Source organism: Salvelinus fontinalis, chromosome 37 (genome assembly GCF_029448725.1).
Source record: "Salvelinus fontinalis isolate EN_2023a chromosome 37, ASM2944872v1, whole genome shotgun sequence".
Taxonomy (NCBI): Eukaryota; Metazoa; Chordata; class Actinopteri; order Salmoniformes; family Salmonidae; genus Salvelinus; species Salvelinus fontinalis.
The window spans coordinates 30,083,599-30,105,791 of NC_074701.1; the positions used below are offsets into that span (position 1 = coordinate 30,083,599).

The 22,193-nt window shown below is 50.2% G+C and overlaps 1 protein-coding gene across 6 annotated transcripts in view; it reads right to left on the bottom strand.

The window, feature by feature from the left end:
* LOC129836491 (zinc finger MIZ domain-containing protein 1-like) overlaps window positions 1–22,193 on the bottom strand; it is a 316,322-nt gene that overhangs the window by 53,459 nt on the left and 240,670 nt on the right. For 4 of the 6 annotated variants that reach the window (XM_055902768.1, XM_055902764.1, XM_055902769.1 and 1 more), the window contains exons 3-4: window positions 16,949–17,090; window positions 5,587–5,704 (exon numbers count right to left, since the gene is read on the bottom strand). In XM_055902768.1, the coding sequence (XP_055758743.1) occupies window positions 5,587–5,655 (69 nt within the window). In that variant the 5' untranslated portion in view covers window positions 5,656–5,704; window positions 16,949–17,090. Of the gene's footprint in view, window positions 1–5,586; window positions 5,705–16,948; window positions 17,160–22,193 lie in introns of all 6 variants that reach the window. The other 2 variants (XM_055902765.1, XM_055902766.1) reach the window with 2 other exon arrangements.

Genomic DNA, 22,193 nt, shown 5'->3' on the forward strand with positions numbered 1-22,193 from the left:
CCATCTACGGCTCTGGACACTATGATCACTTGGCTACATAGCTGATGCCTGCTTGACTGTCCATTAATTCACGGTACTCCATTCTGTTTATTTGTGTTTTATCTGTCCGCTCTGTGCCTTAACTCAGGATCTGTGTGTAGTTAATCCGACCCTCTCTGCCCAGTCGTCGCCATTTTTACCTTCTGTTGCTGTGTTAGCTGACTAGCTGCTGTTATTTCACCTGCTGTTTTAGCTAGCTCTCCCAATCATGACCTGCAATCACTTTATGCCTTATTGTATGTCTCTCTCTAATATCAATATGCCTTACATACTGTTGTTCAGGCTAGTTATCATTGTTTTGGTTTGCAATGGACCCCGTAGTTCCACTCTCCGTACCTCTGATACCTCCTTTGTCCCACCCCCCACACATGCGGTGACCTCACCCATTGAGACCAGCATGTCCAGAGATACAACCTCTCTTATCATCACCCAGTGCCTGGGCTTGCCTCCGCTGTACCCGTGCCCCACCATACCCTGGTCTGCACATTATGCCCAGAATCTATTCTACCACGCCCATAAATCTGCTCCTTTTATTCCTTGTCCCCAACGCTCTAGGCGACCAGTTTTGATAGCCTTTAGCCGCACCCTCATCCTACTACTCCTCTGTTCCTCGGGTGATGTGGAGGTAAACCCAGGCCCTGCATGTCCCCAGTCACCCTCATTTGTTGACTTCTGTGATCGAAAAAGCCTTGGCCTCATGCATGTCAACATCAGAAGCCTCCTCCCCAAGTTTGCCTTACTCACCGCTTTAGCACACTCTGCCAACCCTGATGTCCTTGCCGTGTCTGAATCCTGGCTTAGGAAGGCCACCAAAAACTCTGAGATTTCCATACCCAACTATAACACTTTCCGTCAAGATAGAACTGCCAAAGGGGGAGGAGTTGCAATCTACTGCAGAGATAGCCTGCAAAGTTCTGTCATACTTTCCAAGTCTATGCCCAAACAGTTCGAACTTCTAATTTTAAAAATTAATCTCTCCAGAAATAAGTCTCTCACTGTTGCCGCCTGCTACCGACCCCCCTCAGCTCCCAGCTGTGCCCTGGACACCATCTGTGAATTGATCGCTCCCCATCTAGCTTCAGAGTTTGTTCTGTTAGGTGACCTAAACTGGGATATGCTTAACACCCCGGCAGTCCTACAATCTAAGCTTGATGCCCTCAATCTCACACAAATCATCAAGGAACCCACCAGGTACAACCCTAAATCCGTAAACATGGGCACCCTAATAGACATTATCCTGACCAACTTGCCCTCCAAATACACCTCTGCTGTCTTCAATCAAGATCTCAGCGATCACTGCCTCATTGCCTGTATCCGCCACGGGTCCACGGTCAAACGACCACCCCTCATCACTGTCAAACGCTCCCTGAAACACTTCTGCGAGCAGGCCTTTCTAATGGACCTGGCCCGGGTACCCTGGAAGGATATTGACCTCATCCCGTCAGTTGAGGATGCCTGGTCATTCTTTAAAAGTTACTTCCTCACCATATTAGACAAGCATGCTCCGTTCAAAAAATGCAGAACCAAGAACAGATATAGCCCTTGGTTCACTCCAGACCTGACTGCCCTCGACCAGCACAAAAACATCCTGTGGCGAACTGCAATAGCATCGAAGAGCCCCCGTGATATGCAACTGTTCAGGGAAGTCAGGAACCAATACACGCAGTCAGTCAGGAAAGCAAAGGCCAGCTTTTTCAAGCAGAAATTTGCATCCTGTAGCTCTAACTCCAAAAAGTTCTGGGATACTGTAAAGTCCATGGAAAACAAGAGCACCTCCTCCCAGCTGCCCACTGCACTGAGGCTAGATAACACGGTCACCACTGATAAGTCCGTGATAATCGAAAACTTCAACAAACACTTCTCAATGGCTGGCCATGCCTTCCACCTGGCGACTCCAACCTGGCCAACAGCCCCGCCCCCCCCGCTGCTACTCGCCCAAGCCTCCCCAGCTTCTCCTTTACCCATATCCAGATAGCAGATGTTCTGAAAGAGCTGGAAAACCTGGACCCATACAAATCAGCTGGGCTTGACAATCTGGGCCCTCTATTTCTGAAACTGTCCGCTGCCATTGTTGCACCCCCTATTACCAGCCTGTTCAACCTCTCCTTCGTATCATCTGAGATCCCCAAGGATTGGAAAGCTGCCGCTGTCATCCCCCTCTTCAAAGGGGGAGACACCCTGGACCCAAACTGTTACAGACCTATATCCATCCTGCCCTGCCTAGCTAAGGTCTTCGAAAGCCAAGTCAACAAACAGATCACTGACCATCTCGAATCCCACCGTACCTTCTCCGCTGTGCAATCCGGTTTCCGAGCCGGTCACGGGTGCACCTCAGCCACGCTCAAGGTACTAAACGATATCATAACCGCCATCGATAAAAGACATTACAGTGCAGCCGTCTTCATCGACCTGGCCAAGGCTTTTGACTCTGTCAATCACCATATTCTTATCGGCAGACTCAATAGCCTCGGTTTTTCTAATGACTGCCTTGCCTGGTTCACCAACTACTTTGCAGACAGAGTTCAGTGTGTCAAATCGGAGGGCATGTTGTCCGGTCCTCTGGCAGTCTCTATGGGGGTACCACAGGGTTCAATTCTCGGGCCGACTCTTTTCTCTGTATACATCAATGATGTTGCTCTTGCTGCGGGCGATTCCCTGATCCACCTCTACGCAGACGACACCATTCTGTATACTTCCGGCCCTTCCCTGGACACTGTGCTATCTAACCTCCAAACGAGCTTCAATGCCATACAACACTCCTTCCGTGGCCTCCAACTGCTCTTAAACGCTAGTAAAACCAAATGCATGCTTTTCAACCGTTCGCTGCCTGCACCCGCACGCCCGAGTAGCATCACCACCCTGGACGGTTCCGACCTAGAATATGTGGACATCTATAAGTACCTAGGTGTCTGGCTAGACTGCAAACTCTCCTTCCAGACTCATATCAAACATCTCCAATCCAAAATCAAATCTAGAGTCGGCTTTCTATTCTGGAACAAAGCCTCCTTCACTCACGCCGCCAAACTTACCCTAGTAAAACTGACTATCCTACCGATCCTCGACTTCGGCGATGTCATCTACAAAATAGCTTCCAATACTCTACTCAGCAAACTGGATGCAGTTTATCACAGTGCCATCCGTTTTGTTACTAAAGCACCTTATACGACCCACCACTGCGACCTGTATGCCCTAGTCGGCTGGCCCTCGCTACATGTTCGTCGTCAGACCCACTGGCTCCAGGTCATCTACAAGGCTATGCTAGGCAAAGTGCCGCATTATCTCAGTTCACTGGTCACGATGGCTACACCCACCCGTAGCACGCGCTCCAGCAGGTGTATCTCACTTATCATCCCTAAAGCCAAAACCTCATTTGGACGCCTTTCCTTCCAGTTCTCTGCTGCCTGCGACTGGAACGAATTGCAAAAATCTCTGAAGTTGGAGACTTTTATCTCCCTCAACAACTTAAAAAATCTGCTATCCGAGCAGCTAACCGATCGCTGCAGCTGTACATAGTCCATCTGTAAACTACCCACCCAATTTACCTACCTCACCCCCATACTGCTTTTATTTATTTACTTTTCTGCTCTTTTGCACACCAGTATCTCTTCTTGCACATGATCATCTGATGATTTATCACTCCAGTGTTAATCTGCTAAATTGTAATTATTCGATTTATTGCCTACCTCATGCCTTTTGCACACATTGTATATAGATTCTCTTTTTTCTACCATGTTATTGACTTGTCTATTGTTTACTCCATGTGTAACTCTGTGTTGTTGTCTGTTCACACTGCTATGCTTTATCTTGGCCAGGTCGCAGTTGCAAATGAGAACTTGTTCTCAACTAGCCTACCTGGTTAAATAAAGTTGAAATAAAAAATAAAAAAATAGTAAATAAAAAAATCTCCAGGGTGAGGGGGATATGGCTGGTTGATGTGAGTCGTATAGCCTACATCTCCAGGGTGAGGGGGATATGGCTGGTTGATGTGAGTCGTATAGCCTACATCTCCAGGGTGAGGGGGATATGGCTAGTTGATGTGAGTCGTATAGCCTACATCTCCAGGGTGAGGGGGATATGGCTAGTTGATGTGAGTCGTATAGCCTACATCTCCAGGGTGAGCGGGATATGGCTGGTTGATGTGAGTCGTATAGCCTACATCTCCAGGGTGAGGGGGATAATAGCTGCCACCGAGAAGACTGTCTACATTTTCACTGGGACAAAGAAAGCCCCTCACTCTTTCCATTAGCTCCTAACCTTTGAGTGTTTGCTGATCTGAAGGAACACGATAGCTAGTTAACTTGATAGTGATTTGGTGGAACAAAATAGAGAGAAAATAGGCGAGAGAGTTAGCCACCAGCCCATCTAACAAGAACAGCTCTGGGGAGACAAGGAGCAAACAGGCAGTAGACAACAGATGGAGAAAGCAGCCACTGTGTTGGCTTGTAGGAGGGAGGGAGAGAGACCCATATTTATGTTGATTCATTTTCCCTTTTGTACTTGAACTATTTGCACATTGTAATATGACATTTGAAATGTCTCTATTCCTCTGAAACTTTTGTGAGTGTAATGTTTTTATTGTTTATTTCACTTTTGTTTATTATCTATTTCACTTCCTTTGGCAACGTAAACATATTGTTTCCCTTGCCAATAAAGGCCTCTGAATTGAATTGGAGGGAGGGAGGGAGGGAGGGAGGGAGGGGTGTCGGCAGCCTCACAGGCAGACAGACATCAAAGCCTCCTGGTCCTCCATTGAATGTCCGTGTTTACCCTGGCCTGTCTGGGGATCAGGCTGTTCATACCTGCCTGAGTAGAAAACAGCTCAGCCCACTGGCCCTCTGCCAGGACCCCAAACCAAAACAATAACCCACTGGCAGCATGCGGGCAGACATCTGTACTCACTCGCTCTTAGGTCTCAGTGCAGCACTATCTATTACAGAGCAAGATGTCAGTGAATCAGAGAAGGAGTAGAAGGGAGGAGTTGAAGAGAGAATGGAAGAGACAAAAGGACAGAGAGATCAACTGAAGAGTATGTGGAAGTACAGTTAGAAGTTAGAGAGAGCAGTCTCTTGCACTTAACAGGGCATCCCTCTCTCTCACTCTCCCCGCTCTCTGTCTCTCCCTCTCCCCTCTCTCTGCCCCAGTGCAACCTGGTCTGTAGCTAATGGGTAGACTAACAGATTGCCATATAAGGCGGTGTGGTGTGTGGAAAGAGCAGCTGTAGGCTGGAGGAGTCATGAGCAGAGCAAGGGGCTGTGCAGACATATATACTGTAACAACCACCTTGGATCCACGCAATCCTTCTTTTAAAAGATCTGCCAATGCCACTTAACATGCGAAAACCCAGAGACAATAATATACATACAATGTGGGAATTTGATTCCTCCAGGATCTGAACCCAGGATCTGAACCCACGACCTTGGTGTTGCTAGTTGCTATTGTCTCACGTGTTTGATACACGGCAACCTGTTCGATCTCACTGATCTACAAATCACCTTTCATTGAAAACATTAAGGCCCCCATTAAGGCCCCCAGATGTGTGTTTCTTACCTGTTTGATACACAGCAGCCTATCGTTGGTCTGCTGGATGTGCCGATCCATTGACGGCAACGCGTTCATCTTGATGACTGCTTCCTGTCCTCTAGCCTAACGTGACGCCATCAACACTCTGGAAGACAAAGAGAGATACAGCTTGGTTAGGACAGGTTCTTTACAGGGAATGAGACAGATACAGCTTGGTTAGGACAGGTTCTTTACAGGGAAAGAGACAGATACAGCTTGGTTAGGACAGGTTCTTTACAGGGAAAGAGACAGATACAGCTTGGTTAGGACAGGTTCTTTACAGGGAAAGAGACAGATACAGCTTGGTTAGGACAGGTTCTTTACAGGGAAAGAGACAGATACAACTTGGTTAGGACAGGTTCTTTACAGGGAAAGAGACAGATACAGCTTGGTTAGGACAGGTTCTTTACAGGGAAAGAGACAGATACAGCTTGGTTAGGACAGGTTCTTTACAGGGAAAGAGACAGATACAGCTTGGTTAGGACAGGTCTTGAGACAGAGAGATACATAACACTGTTAGTACATACAGTTGAAGTCGGAAGTTTACATACACTTAAGTTGGAGTCATAAAAAACTCATTTTTCAACCAGTCCACAAATTTCTTGTTAACAAACTATAGTTTTGGCAAGTCGGTTAGGACATGTACTTTGTGCATGACACAAGTCATTTTTCCAACAATTGTTAACAGATAGATTATTTCACTTATAATTCACTGTTTCACAATTCCAGTGGGTCAGAAGTTTACATACACTAAGTTGACTGTGCCTTTAAACAGCTTGGAAAATTCCAGAAAATTATGTCATGGCTTTTAGAAGCTTCTGATAGGCTAATTGACATCATTTGAGTCAATTGGAGGTGTACCTGTGGATGTATTTCAAGGCCTAAATTCAAACTCAGTGCCTCTTTGCTTGACATCATGGGAAAATCAAAATAAATCAGCCAAGACATCAGAAAAAAAATTGTAGACCTCCACAAGTCTGGTTCATCATTGGGAGCAATTTCCAACCGCCTGAAGGTACCACGTTCATCTGTATAAACAATAGTACGCTAGTATAAACACCATGGGACCACGCAGCCGTCATACCGCTCAGGAAGGAGACGCGTTCTGTCTCCTAGAGATGAACGTACTTTGGTGCGAAAAGTGCAAATCAATCCCAGAACAACAGCAAAGGACCTTGTGAAGATGCTGGAGGAAACAGGTACAAAAGTATCTATATCCACAGTAAAACGAGTCCTATATCGACATAACCTGAAAGGCCGCTCAGCAAGGAAGAAGCCTCTGCTCCAAAACCACCATAAAAAAGCCAGACTACGGTTTGCAACTGCACATGGGGACAACTGCACATGGGGACAAAGATCGTACTTTTTGGAGAAATGACCTCTGGTCTGATGAAACAAAAATAGAACTGTTTGGCCATAATGACCATCGTTATGTTTGGAGGAAAAAGGGGGGAGGCTTGCAAACCGAAGAACACAATCCTAACTGTGAAGCACGGGGGTGGCAGCATCATGTTGTGGGGGTGCTTTTATGCAGGAGGGCCTGGTGCTCTTCACAAAAACGATGGCATCTTGAGGAAGGAAAATTATATGGATATATTGAAGCAACATCTCAAGACATCAGTCAGGAAGTTAAAGCTTGGTCGCAAATGGGTCTTCCAAATGGACAATGACCCCAAGCATACTTCCAAAGTTGTGGCAAAATAGCTTAAGGACAACAACGTCAAGGTATTGGAGTGGCCATCACAAAGCCCTGACATCAATCCCATAGAAAATTTGTGGGCAGAACTGAAAAAGCGTGTGCGAGCAAGGAGGTTGACTAACCTGACTCAGTTACGCCAGCTCTGTCAAGAGGAATGGGCCAAAATTCACCCAACTTATTGTGGGAAGCTTGTGGAAGGCTACCTGAAACGTTCGACCCAGGTTAAACAATTTAAAGGCAATGCTGCCAAATACTAATTGAGTGTATGTAAACTTCTGACCCACTGGGAATGTGATGAAATAAATAAAAGCTGAAACAAATCATTCTCTCTACTATTATTCTGACATGTCACATTCTTAAAATAAAGTGGTGATCCTAACTGAACTAAGACAGGGAATTGTTTTAAGGATTAAATATCAGGAATTGTGAAAAACTGAGTTTAAATGTATTTGGCTAAGGTGTATGTAAACTTCCGACTTCAACTGTTAGTAATCTTGGAACCCAGAACCAAATCTAAAATGTGCTAAGTAGCTACTTGATTACTGGATTTATGTTTCACTGCAATCCAGTTGAAAACAACAACGTTAATGATGATGACCATCACCTACATGAACATAATCTAACAAAAATAATGTTGCTGTTGGCTATCACCTACGTGAACAGCTCATCCTACAAACTCCTGGCCCCAATTACACATCGCTCAGGGGGGAGAGGTCCCCCACAAAGCCCTCGGTGACGTCCCCGTACGCATTATCTCCCAGTAAAAAGACAGACAGGCAGCAGCACACCTCCTGTTTAAGGTTATCAATACTGTCTGCCCCTCTGATTTACTAGTACTGCTACTCCTCACAGCAGATAATACAGCCCCTCTCTCTCTTTCACTCGTTCTGTCGCTTTCTCTCTCTCTGTCTCTTTTTCTCCCTCATTCCCTCTCACTTTCCCCTCGATCTCACTATTTCTCCCCTCTCCCCCTCCCTCCCTCCCGTCCTCCCTCTCTACCTCTGTAATTGATGTGGTCGGGGTGGCTCAGAGGGAGAAGACGATGGATTAATAGGTGTAGTGGTGGTAAATCAGTCACTCCTCCATCCCTCAATCATGCCACGTTTATCTCCATCACAGCTACAAATTCCTCCATACAAAGAACACTGCGAAACAACCCCCCATGATGCAGTGGGGTAGCCAGGGTTCTACAGCGCTGCTCAGAGCTGATAAAGGCTTAAGTTTATGATACCCTGCTGAGAGGCAGAAAGGAATGGGTGGAGAGGGGAGAAGGAGAGGGAGAGGGGAAATGGAATGGAAAGACTAAGGAAGATAGGATGGAGGGAGAAAGGAAAAGGGTGGAAGAGAAGGTGAGAGTGGCAGGACGGAGGAAAAGAGAGGGAGAGAAAGTGTGGGAGGAAAAGAGAGGGAGAGAAAGTGAGTGAGGAAAAGAGAGGGAGAGAAAGTGAGGGAGGAAAAGAGAGGGAGAGAAAAGAGATGTTGCTCAGCTCAGGAGCTTTGTGGACTGGATTTTATTGCAAGGCTTGGGAGGAGAAAACACACACACACACACACACACACACACACACACACACACACACACACACACACACACACACACACACACAGAAAGTAATAGAGTTGTAATGAAGCACTTTCATTAAGCTCCAAGGTAAAACTTTAAAGGTACACTTATCTGAGGTAAAACTTCATAGGGACACTTATCTGAGGTAACACTTTAAAGGTACACTTATCTGAGGTAAAACTTCAAAGGGACACGTATCTGAGGTAAAACTTCATAGGGACACTTATCTGAGGTAAAACTTCAAAGGGACACTTATCTGAGGTAAAACTTCAAATGGATACTTATGAGGTAAAACTTCAAAGGGACACTTATCTAAATATAGTCCACTCAAAGGAGTATATAGCCCACTCAAAGGAGTATATAGCCCACTCAAAGGAGTATATAGCCCACTCAAAGGAGTATATAACCCACTCAAAGGAGTATATAGCCCACTCAAAGGAGAATATAGCCCACTCAAAGGAGTATATAGTCCACTCAAAGGAGAATATAGTCCACTCAAAGGAGAATATAGTCCACTCAAAGGAGAATATAGTCCACTCAAAGAAGAATATAGTCCACTCAAAGGAGAATATAGCCCACTCAAAGGAGTATATAGCCCACTCAAAGAAGAATATAGTCCACTCAAAGGAGAATATAGTCCACTCAAAGGAGAATATAGTCCACTCAGCCAGGCAGACCTGCAGCCAGAAGGACCTGCAGCCAGGCAGACCTGCAGCCAGGCAGACCTGCAGCCAGACAGACATGCAGCTAGACAGACCTGCAGCCAGGCAGACCTGCAGCCAGGCAGACTTGCAGCCAGGCAGACCTGCAGCCAGACAGACCTGCAGCCAGACAGACCTGCAGCCAGGCAGACCTGCAGCCAGACAGACCTGCAGCCAGGCAGACCTGCAGCCAGACAGACCTGAAGCTAGGCAGACCTGCAGCTAGACAGACCTGCAACCAGACAGACCTGCAGCCAGGCAGACCTGCAGCCAGGCAGACCTGCAGCTAGACAGACCTGCAACCAGACAGACCTGCAGCCAGGCAGACCTGCAGCCAGAAGGACCTGCAGCCAGGCAGACCTGCAGCCAGGCAGACCTGCAGCCAGACAGACATGCAGCTAGACAGACCTGCAGCCAGACAGACCTGCAGCCAGGCAGACTTGCAGCCAGGCAGACCTGCAGCCAGACAGACCTGCAGCCAGACAGACCTGCAGCCAGGCAGACCTGCAGCCAGACAGACCTGCAGCCAGGCAGACCTGCAGCCAGGCAGACCTGCAGCCAGGCAGACCTGCAGCCAGGCAGACCTGCAGCTAGGCAGACCTGCAGCCAGACAGACCTGCAGCCAGACAGACCTGCAGCCAGGCAGACTTGCAGCCAGGCAGACCTGCAGCCAGACAGACCTGCAGCCAGACAGACCTGCAGCCAGGCAGACCTGCAGCCAGACAGACCTGCAGCCAGGCAGACCTGCAGCCAGACAGACCTGCAGCCAGGCACACCTACAGCCAGGCACACCTGCAGTAGATCAGAGCACCACTCGCAAGGACACACAGATCAGTTGACCCCTAGTAGGGCACACTCCAACCCTCCTCCCCCAACGCAGCCCTTCATACTTGAAAACAAGGAAACCTGCAGCCAGGCAGACCTGAAGCTAGGCAGCCAGGCAGACCTGAAGCTAGGCAGACCTGAAGCCAGGCAGACCTGCAGCCAGACAGACCTGAAGCTAGGCAGACCTGCAGCTAGACAGACCTGCAACCACAGACCTGCAGCCAGGCAGACCTGCAGCCAGGCAGACCTGCAGCTAGACAGACCTGCAACCACACAGACCTGCAGCCAGGCAGACCTGCAGCCAGAAGGACCTGCAGCCAGGCAGACCTGCAGCCAGGCAGACCTGTAGCCAGACAGACCTGCAGCTAGACAGACCTGCAGCCAGACAGACCTGCAGCCAGGCAGACTTGCAGCCAGGCAGACCTGCAGCCAGGCAGACCTGCAGCCAGGCAGACCTGCAGCCAGGCAGACATGCAGCCAGGCAGACCTGCAGCCAGACAGACCTGCAGCCAGGCAGACCTGCAGCCAGGCAGACCTGCAGCTAGGCAGACCTGCAGCTAGACAGACCTGCAGCTAGGCAGACCTGCAGCCAGGCAGAACTGCAGCCAGGCAGACCTGCAGCTAGACAGACCTGAAGCCAGGCAGACCTGCAGCCAGGCAGACCTGCAGCCAGGCAGACCTGCAGCTAGGCAGACCTGCAGCTAGGCAGACCTGCAGCCAGGCAGACCTGCAGCTAGACAGACCTGCAGCCAGGCAGACCTGCAGCTAGGCAGACCTGCAGCCAGGCAGACCTGCAGCCAGGCAGACCTGCAGCTAGACAGACCTGAAGCCAGGCAGACCTGCAGCCAGGCAGACCTGCAGCCAGGCAGACCTGCAGCTAGGCAGACCTGCAGCTAGGCAGACCTGCAGCCAGGCAGACCTGCAGCCAGGCAGACCTGCAGCCAGGCAGACCTGCAGGCCTGCAGCCAGGCAGACATGCAGCTAGACAGACCTGCAGCCAGGCAGACATGCAGCTAGACAGACCTGCAGCCAGGCAGACCTGCAGCTAGACAGACCTGCAACCAGACAGACCTGCAGCCAGGCAGACCTGCAGCCAGACAGACCTGCAGCTAGACAGACCTGCAGCTAGACAGACCTGCAGCCAGGCAGACCTGCAGCCAGGCAGACTTGCAGCCAGGCAGACCTGCAGCCAGACAGACCTGCAGCCAGACAGACCTGCAGCCAGGCAGACCTGCAGCCAGACAGACCTGCAGCCAGGCAGACCTGCAGCCAGACAGACCTGAAGCTAGGCAGACCTGCAGCTAGACAGACCTGCAACCAGACAGACCTGCAGCCAGGCAGACCTGCAGCCAGGCAGACCTGCAGCTAGACAGACCTGCAACCAGACAGACCTGCAGCCAGGCAGACCTGCAGCCAGAAGGACCTGCAGCCAGGCAGACCTGCAGCCAGGCAGACCTGCAGCCAGACAGACATGCAGCTAGACAGACCTGCAGCCAGACAGACCTGCAGCCAGGCAGACTTGCAGCCAGGCAGACCTGCAGCCAGACAGACCTGCAGCCAGACAGACCTGCAGCCAGGCAGACCTGCAGCCAGACAGACCTGCAGCCAGGCAGACCTGCAGCCAGGCAGACCTGCAGCCAGGCAGACCTGCAGCTAGGCAGACCTGCAGCCAGACAGACCTGCAGCCAGACAGACCTGCAGCCAGGCAGACTTGCAGCCAGGCAGACCTGCAGCCAGACAGACCTGCAGCCAGAAAGACCTGCAGCCAGGCAGACCTGCAGCCAGACAGACCTGCAGCCAGGCAGACCTGCAGCCAGACAGACCTGCAGCCAGGCACACCTACAGCCAGGCACACCTGCAGTAGATCAGAGCACCACTCGCAAGGACACACAGATCAGTTGACCCCTAGTAGGGCACACTCCAACCCTCCTCCCCCAACGCAGCCCTTCATACTTGAAAACAAGGAAACCTGCAGCCAGGCAGACCTGAAGCTAGGCAGCCAGGCAGACCTGAAGCTAGGCAGACCTGAAGCCAGGCAGACCTGCAGCCAGACAGACCTGAAGCTAGGCAGACCTGCAGCTAGACAGACCTGCAACCACAGACCTGCAGCCAGGCAGACCTGCAGCCAGGCAGACCTGCAGCTAGACAGACCTGCAACCACGCAGACCTGCAGCCAGGCAGACCTGCAGCCAGGCAGACCTGCAGCCAGGCAGACCTGCAGCCAGGCAGACCTGTAGCCAGACAGACCTGCAGCCAGACAGACCTGCAGCCAGGCAGACTTGCAGCCAGGCAGACCTGCAGCCAGGCAGACCTGCAGCCAGGCAGACCTGCAGCCAGGCAGACATGCAGCCAGGCAGACCTGCAGCCAGACAGACCTGCAGCCAGGCAGACCTGCAGCCAGGCAGACCTGCAGCTAGGCAGACCTGCAGCTAGACAGACCTGCAGCTAGGCAGACCTGCAGCCAGGCAGACCTGCAGCCAGGCAGACCTGCAGCTAGACAGACCTGAAGCCAGGCAGACCTGCAGCCAGGCAGACCTGCAGCCAGGCAGACCTGCAGCTAGGCAGACCTGCAGCTAGGCAGACCTGCAGCCAGGCAGACCTGCAGCCAGGCAGAGCTGCAGCCAGGCAGACCTGCAGGCCTCCAGCCAGGCAGACATGCAGCTAGACAGACCTGCAGCCAGGCAGACATGCAGCTAGACAGACCTGCAGCCAGGCAGACCTGCAGCTAGACAGACCTGCAACCAGACAGACCTGCAGCCAGGCAGACCTGCAGCCAGACAGACCTGCAGCTAGACAGACCTGCAGCTAGGCAGACCTGCAGCCAGGCAGACCTGCAGCCAGGCAGACCTGCAGCCAGACAGACCTGCAGCCAGACAGACCTGCAGCCAGACAGACCTGCAGCCAGGCAGACCTGCAGCCAGACAGACCTTCAGCCAGACAGACCTGCAGCCAGGCAGACCTGCAGCCAGGCAGACCTGCAGCTAGGCAGACCTGCAGCTAGACAGACCTGCAGCCAGGCAGACCTGCAGCTAGACAGACCTGCAGCCAGGCAGACCTGCAGTCAGACAGACCTGCAGCCAGGCAGACCTGCAGCCAGACAGACCTGCAGCCAGACAGACCTGCAGCCAGGCAGACCTGCAGCCAGGCAGACCTGCAGCTAGGCAGACCTGCAGCCAGGCAGACCTGCAGCCAGGCAGACCTGCAGCCAGGCAGACCTGCAGCCAGGCAGACCTGCAGGCCTGCAGCCAGGCAGACATGCAGCTAGACAGACCTGCAGCCAGGCAGACATGCAGCTAGACAGACCTGCAGCCAGGCAGACATGCAGCTAGACAGACCTGCAGCTAGACAGACCTGCAGCTAGGCAGACCTGCAGCCAGGCAGACATGCAGCTAGACAGACCTGCAGCTAGACAGACCTGCAGCTAGGCAGACCTGCAGCCAGGCAGACCTGCAGCTAGGCAGACCTGCAGCCAGGCAGACCTGCAGCTAGGCAGACCTGCAGCCAGGCAGACCTGCAGCCAGGCAGACATGCAGCCAGGCAGACCTGCAGGCCTGCAGCCAGGCAGACCTGCAGCTAGACAGACCTGCAGCCAGGCAGACCTGCAGCTAGGCAGACCTGCAGCCAGGCAGACCTGCAGCTAGACAGACCTGCAGCCAGGCAGACCTGCAGCCAGGCAGACCTGCAGCCAGACAGACCTGCAGCCAGGCAGACCTGCAGCTAGACAGACCTGCAGCTAGACAGACCTGCAGCTAGACAGACCTGCAGCCAGGCAGACATGCAGCCAGGCAGACCTGCAGCTAGACAGACCTGCAGCTAGACAGACCTGCAGCCAGGCAGACCTGCAGCCAGGCAGACCTGTAGCCAGGCAGACCTGTAGTAGATCAGTGCACCACTCACAGGGACACACTGACTCTCCAGCCCTCTACCACTGCCTGACCTTGTGGCTACTGATGAACTGTTTCCTCTTCCGACCCTAAACTGACCTCTAACTACTACTACAGAACCAGGAAAAGAGAATTGGAAAGATTGAAAAGGATGGAGAGAAATGGAAAGAGAAAGGGAGAGGGCTTGAGCCCCCCCCCCCTCTCTCTCCTTAAACCACCCCCCTCTCCTCAACCTCTCTCTCGGCTCAACCCCCTCTCTCTGCACAACCTCTCTCTGCCTCTCTTTCTCTCCATCTCCCCCCTGTGGGCGATGCCTTTGTTTGTGATCTCTATAGCAGGAACCTCCACGTCTGAAAGAAACCAGGCGAGGTGAAACATGGTTCTACAGGGAGGGAGGGAGGGAGGGAGCTTTGTTGTAGCATCCTGTTCTGTTTCTGTGAAGTAGGGAGGTTGTGTTAATTCTGTCTGTCTCACTGTCCAGGTTAACGCATGGTCCTTCTCTCCAACCCAATCTCCTCTCTTCTCTGTCTCCTCTCCAATCTCCTCTCTCTCCAACCCTCCTCTCTTCTCTCCTCCTCAATCTCATCTCTCTCCAACCCTCCTCTCTTCTCTCTTTCCTCTCCAATCTCCTCTCTCTACAACTCTTCTCTCTCTCCTCTCCAACCCTCCTCTCTTCTCTCTCTCTCCTCTCCAATCTCCACTCACTCCAACCCTCCTCTCTTTCCTCTCCTCTCTTTCCTCTCCAATCTCCTCTCTCTCCAACCCTCATATCTTCTCTCTCTCCTCTCCAATCTCCTCTCTTCTCTCTCTCCCACCCTCCTCTCTTCTCTCTCTCCTCTCCAATCTCCTCTCTCCAACCCTCCTCTCTTCTCTCCTCTCTTTCCTCTCCAACCCTCCTCTCTTCTATCTTTCCTCTCCAATCCTCCTCTCTTCTATCTTTCCTCTCCAATCGTCTCTCTCTCCAACCCTCCTCTCTTCTCTCTTTCCTCTCCAATCTCCTCTCTCCCCTCTCCAAGCTCCTCTCTCTCCAACCCTCCTCTCTTCTCTCTCTCCAATCTCCTCTCTCTCCAACCCTCCTCTCCAATCTCCACTCACTCCAACCCTCCTCTCCTCTCTCTTTCCTCTCCAACCCTCCTCTCTTCTCTCTCTCTCCTCTCCAATCTCCTCTCTCTCCAACCCTCTTCTCTCTCTCCTCTCAAATCTCCTCTCTCTCCAACCCTCCTCTTCTCTCTCTCCTCTCAAATCTCCTCTCTCTCCAACCGTCCTCTCTTCTCTCTTTCCTCTCCAATCTCCTCTCTCTCTAACCCTCCTCTCTTCTCTCTCTCCTCTTCAATCTCCTCTTTCGCCAACCCTCCTCTGTTCTCTCTTTTCTCTCCAATCTCTCAACCCTCCTCTCTTCTCTCTCTCCTCTTCAATCTCTCAACCCTCCTCTCTTCTCTCCAATCTCCACTCACTCCAACCCTCCTCTCTTTCCTCTCCTCTCTCTTTCCTCTCCAACCGTCCTCTCTTCTCTCTCCTCTCCAATCTCCTCTCTCTCCAACCCTCCTCTCCAATCTCCTCTCTCTCCAACCATCCTCTCTTCTCTCTTTCCTCTCCAACCCTCCTCTCTTCTCTCTCCTCTCCAATCTCCCCTCTCTCCAACCCTCCTCTTCTCTCTCTCTCCTCTCTTCTCTCTTTCCTCTCCAATCTCTCAACCCTCCTCTCTTCTCTCCAATCTCCATTCACTCCAACCCTCCTCTCTTTCCTCTCCTCTCTCTTTCCTCTCAAACCGTCATCTCTTCTCTCTCCTCTCCAATCTCCTCTCTCTCCAACCCTCCTCTCTTCTCTTTCTCCTCTCCAATCTCCTCTCTCTCCAACCCTCCCCTCTCTTTCCTCTCCAATCTCCTCTCTCTCCAACCCTCCTCTCTTTTCTCTCCTCTCCAATCTCCTCTCTCTCCAACCCTCCTCTCTTCTCTTTCTCCTCTCCAATCTCCTCTCTCTCCAACCCTCCTCTCTTCTCTTTCTCCTCTCTTATCTCCTCTCTCTCCAACCCTCCTCTCCAATCTCCTCTCTCTCCAACCATCCTCTCTTCTCTCTTTCCTCTCCAACCATCCTCTCTTCTCTCTCTCCTCTCCAATCTCTCAACCCTCCTCTCTTCTCTCTCCTCTCCAATCTCCTCTCTCTCCAACCCTCCTCTCCAATCTCCTCTCTCTCCAACCCTCCTCTCTCTCCTCTCTTTTCTCTCCAATCTCTACTCACTCCAACCCTCCTCTCTCTCCTCTCCAATCCTCCTCAACCAATCTCCTCTCTCTCCAACCCTCCTCTCTTCTCTCTTTCCTCTCCAATCTCCTCTACTCTCCTCTCCATCCTATCTTCTCTCCACTCTCTCCTATCTTCTATCTTCTCTCCACTCTCTCATATCTTCTATCTTCTCTCCACTCTCTCCTATCTTCTCTCCACTCTCTCCTATCTTCTCTCCACTCTCTCCTATCTTCTCTCCGCTCTCCCCCAGCTTCCTCTCCTGTCCATGCGCCGAATGCAACAATCAATATTGTCCAGGGAATGTTAACATCATGGTTGCCATGGATAGGCCATTCTATTAGAGGAAGAACATTTGTAGAGGTACAGAAAAAGAATAAGACTCGAGTCTCAACTCCATGGATGGTCGAATGTGTGTGTCTGTCTCTCCATATCTCACCTCCACATCAGGGTCTGATGTACCGACGGTCGCAGGTGGTAGACGTGATTACTGACGGCGAGGTTGTGTTCCAACCGGAAAGGTTCCAATACCACACCGTCCCGGACCGGGAAGGTCAACCGCAGCTCCTCGTTGGGATTGGCTGATTGGAGCGGAGAGACAGGACAGGAAGATAGGACGTCAGCTTTCCGTTTAAATGTATCTGTGGTATCTGTGGTAGTGGGGTTAGAGTTGTATACTGGTTGATTAACAGTCACACATACAGTAGACAGTGGCTGGGGCACCAGAATGTCACTGGGTGGTATTACCCTGACTAACACATGGTTGTACATTCCTATGGTAAGATGCTATAGGAGTCAACAACAGCCATGTATCAGGGCAGCATGCAGTAGTGATCGGGGTTGGGCTCAATTCCATTTCATTCCCAGTCAATTCAGAAAGTAAACCAAATTCCAATTCCAAATGTTCCCAATTAAAAAGCGTTGAAGAGAATTGGAAATGTAGTTTCATTGTACTTCCTGAATTGAAAAGGAATTGAGCCTAACCCTGGTGATGTAGTGGACGAGTCGTGTCTCAGTGGCTTTGTACTGTATCTCATGAAATGGAAATAGAAACATCAATGTTCTGCTAATACTTGTTGGACAGGCTGTGTTGTATTTTCAGCCACAGGTATCTAAAGAGCTACTGATAGCATGGAATAGCTCTGCTGTGTGTGTGTGTGTGTGTGTGTGTGTGTGTGTGTGTGTGTGTGTGTGTGTGTGTGTGTGTGTGTGTGTGTGTGTGTGTGTGTGTGTGTGTGTGTGTGTGTGTGTGTGTGTGTGTGTGTGTGTGTGTGTGGTGTGTGTGTGGTGTGTGTGTGTGCATAATTACATACTGTACATTCACACTACATATACAAAAGTATGAGTGGATTTGGCTACTTCAACCCTGTTCTTGGGGTTGTACTCATCCTTCTTCTTCCTCCAAACACGGCGAGTGGAGTTTAAACCAAAAAGCTCTATTTTTTTCTCATCAGACCACATGACCTTCTCCCATTCTTACTCTGGATCATCCAGATGGTCATTGGCAAACTTCAGACGGGCCTGGACATGCGCTGGCTTGAGCAGGGGGACCTTGCGTGCGCTGCAGGATTTTAATCCATGACGGCGTAGTGTGTTACTAGACAGACCTGCAGCCAGGCAGACCTGCAGCTAGACAGACCTGCATCCAGGCAGACCTGCAGCCAGGCAGACCTGTAGTAGATCAGTGCACCACTCACAGGGACACACTGACTCTCCAGCCCTCTACCACTGCTCCACTGCCTGACCTTGTGGCTACTGATGAACTGTTTCCCCTTTTGACCCTAAGCAATTTCCCTTGCTTCTACTCTCTCCTCTCCACCTCCCTCTCCTCTCCTTCTCTCCACCTCCCTCTCTTCTACTCTCCTCTCCTCCCTTCTCCTCCACCTCCCTCTCTCCCCTCTTTCTTCTATTTCTCTCGGCTCCTGCTGGAAAGTACTGGAAAATCCCTGAGATGAAAGCACAGCTAGCTACTCCATGTTCTCACTATCAAAATAACACAGATAAATAATAGTTGATGTTATTTGATCTCAGAGCAGAAACAGTCATGTCCATCACTGTCTGAGATGATAAAACAGCTTGCTGGGCTACTCTGCTTCAACACTTCTTTCCAAGGATGATACATTCATTAAAAAGTACTGAAAACTCATTTTGAATTGTGGATAATAATGGGTTTTTCAGGGTACATAGTTTTAGTCCCAAAATGCGTTCTCAAGCTTTGTGTGTGCGTGTGTGTGGAGTTGCAGGTGAATTGCCTCTACAATAACCTCATCAGCTATGTCGAGTTCCACTTACCAGTGGAGCAAAGGCTCACACACACACACACACACACACACACACACACACACACACACACACACACACACACACACACACACACACACACACACACACACACACACACACACACACACACACAAACACACACACACAAACACACAAGCACGCTCACACACACACGTGAGTGATTTATTATTACAAATGCAGTGTAAATATGAGAGAAGACAGTCTGGGCCTGACTGCTGATCAAGGATCAGTTTTGCCTTTTAGATCCTAATGAATAACACAGGAGGGAAATGATCCTAGATCAGCACTCCTACCCTGTGACATTTTGCATACAGTCCCATTGGTCTGAGTAGCATGGTGAGAGTGACAGCATTATTCAATAGTCTGAGAGAGAGGAGTGAAGCTACACTACATGACCAAAACTATGTGGAAAGGGAAAGGGGGATACCTAGTCAGTTGTACAACTGAATGCATTCAACTGAGGACACCTGCTAGTCGAACATCTTATTCCAAAATCATGGGCATTAATATGGAGTTGGTCTCCCCTTTGCTGCTATAACAGCCTCCCCTCTTCTGGGAAGGCTTTCCACTAGATGTTGGAACATTGCTGCGAGGACTTGCTTCCATTCAGCCACAAGAGCATTAGTGAGGTCGGGCACTGATGTTGGGCGATTAGGCCTGGCTCACAGTCGGTGTTCCAATTCATTCCAAAGGTGTTCGATGGGGTTGAGGGCAGAGCTCTGTGCAGGCCAGTGTCACGTTCCTGACCTATTTATGTTAGTTGTTATGTGTGTTAGTTGGTCAGGACGTGAGGTTGGGTGGGCATTCTATGTTTTCTGTTTCTGTGTTGGTTTTGGGTTGCCTGGTATGGCTCTTAATTAGAGGCAGGTGTTTGGCGTTCCTCTAATTAAGAGTCATATTTAGGTAGGCGTTGTCACAGTGTTCGTTGTGGGTGATTGTCTCCTGTGTTTGTGTATGTCGTTGCGCCACACGGGACTGGTTTCGGTTTGTTTGTTAAGTGTCATTTATGTGTAGGCTTTTTCCCTGTTCGTGCGTTCTCGTGTGTTATGTGAGTCCGTCGTTCAGATCTGTTCTACACCGTTTATTTGTTTTGTTAGTGTATAGTCAAGTTCGTGTTTTTTCCGTCTTGTCATTAAATTCATTATGTATTCAAACTCCACTGCGCCTTGGTTCAATCCCTGCTCCTCTTCGGATGAAGAAGAGGAGGACAGCCGTTACAGCCAGTCAAGTTCTTCCACACTGATCTCAACAAACCATTTCTGTATGGACCTCACTTTGTGCACGGGGGCATTGCCATGCCTTCCCCAAACTGTTGCCAAAGTTGGAAGAACATAATCATCTAGAATGTCCCTGTATAATGTAGCATTAAGATTTCCCTCCACTGGAACTAAAGGGCCTAGCCCAAAACATGAAAAACAGACCCAGACCATTATTCCTCCTCCACCAAACTTTACAGTTGGCACCATAAAATGGGGCAGGTAGTGTTCTCCTGGCATCCGCCAAACCCAGATTGGTCCGTCGGACTGATTCATGACTCCAGAGAACGCGTTTCCACTGCTAAAGAGTCCAATGGAGGAAAGCGTAACACCACTCCAGCTGACGCTTGGCATTGCGCATGGTGATCTTAGGCTTGTGTGCGGCTGCTTAGCCATGGAAAGTCATTTCATGAAGCTCCCAATGAACAATTATTGTGCTTATGTTGCTTCCAGAGACCATTTGGAACTCAGTAGTGAGTGTTGCAACCGAGGACAGATGATTTTGAGCTTGTGTGGCCTACCACTCTGTGGCTGAGCTGTTGTTGCCCCTAGCCATTTCCACTTCACAATAACACTTACAGTTGACCAGGACAGAACTAGCAGGGCAGAAATTTGACAAACTGACTTGTTGGAAAGGTGGCATCCTATGACGGTGCCACGTTGAAAGTCACAGAGCTCTTCAGTAAGGCCATTCTGCTGCCAATGTTTGTCTGTGGAGATTGCATGGCTGTGTGATAGATTTTATACACCTGTCAGCAAAGAGTGTGGCTGACATAACCGATTCCACTAATTTGAAGGGGTGTCCACATACTTTTGTATATAAAACGTCTAGAGTTCGACCGATTATGATTTTTCAACGCCGATACCGTTCCAAGATGGCGTAGCAGTCGGACGTGTGTTTGTCTTGTCCGGTCTTGTCCCGCGTAAATAGTCCTCGTATTTTTTGTATACATTTCGTATATATTTTAATTTCACTTTCCATCTAGGAACTGAATATACAATCCCGCAACCCGCCTCACCCAATGTGGTACGGATCTGCTATTTTTTTATACTTTAGAACCGTAACCCCAATCAGAAGCTAGCCAGATAACTAGCTACTAGCTAGTAGTCAGTTAGCCACTGCTGCGGTCTTCACCCTTAACTCGGACACCAGCCAGCTTCAGCTCGGGCCAATACCTGCCAGTCTGCAGGCGCGATATCAACCCAGAGAATATAGGACTGCTTTTTCTCTACCACATCACCGGATTCCTGACGCAAGCTCTGGACAATTACACCGGATCATCGTCGCTAGCTAGCTGCAACCAAGTGGCTACTACTGGCTAATACCTCTGTCCCGAAACAAGCACCAGTTAGCCTTGAGCTAGCCTCGAGCTAGGCCCATCTGCCGGCTAGCCGAAGAGGTCTACCAGCGAATTCTTGGGCTACAACACCTCTTTTGCCAATTGGACTGGACCCTTTATTGCCGACACGGAGCCCCGCCGATCCATCACGACTGGTCTGCCGACGTAATTGTCCAAGGTGGTTTCAACAGGCTTTTCCATTGCGACGTTTCTGATACCAATCTGCTAATTATTAGCTGTCTTATCGGCTGCTATCTAAATAAGTATACCGGACAATTTTTTTCTTCTTTTTTCTTGGGTCACTATATCTATTTTGCCAATTGGATCGATCCCCTCTACCACACGGAACCCCACTAATCTACCGACGGAAACGAACGAGGTGACAAAAAAAAAAAAAAAAAAAACAGACCTCCATCCTATGTTATCTTGCTACCGATAGCCAGCTACCCGGCCAGCTGTCTGGATCGCCGTGACCCCAACCAACCTCTACTCACTGGACCCTTATGATCACTCGATTAAGCATGCCTCTCCTTAATGTAAATATGCCTTGTCCATTGCTGTTCTGGTTAGTGTTTATTGGCTTATTTCACTGTAGAGCCTCTAGCCCTGCTCACTATATATCCAACCTCTCAGTTCCACCACCCACATATGCGATGACATCACCTGGTTTCAATGATGTTTCTAGAGACAATATCTCTCTCATCATCACTCATTACCTAGGTTTACCTCCACTGTATTCACATCCTACCATACCTTTGTCTGTACATTATTCCTTGAAGCTATT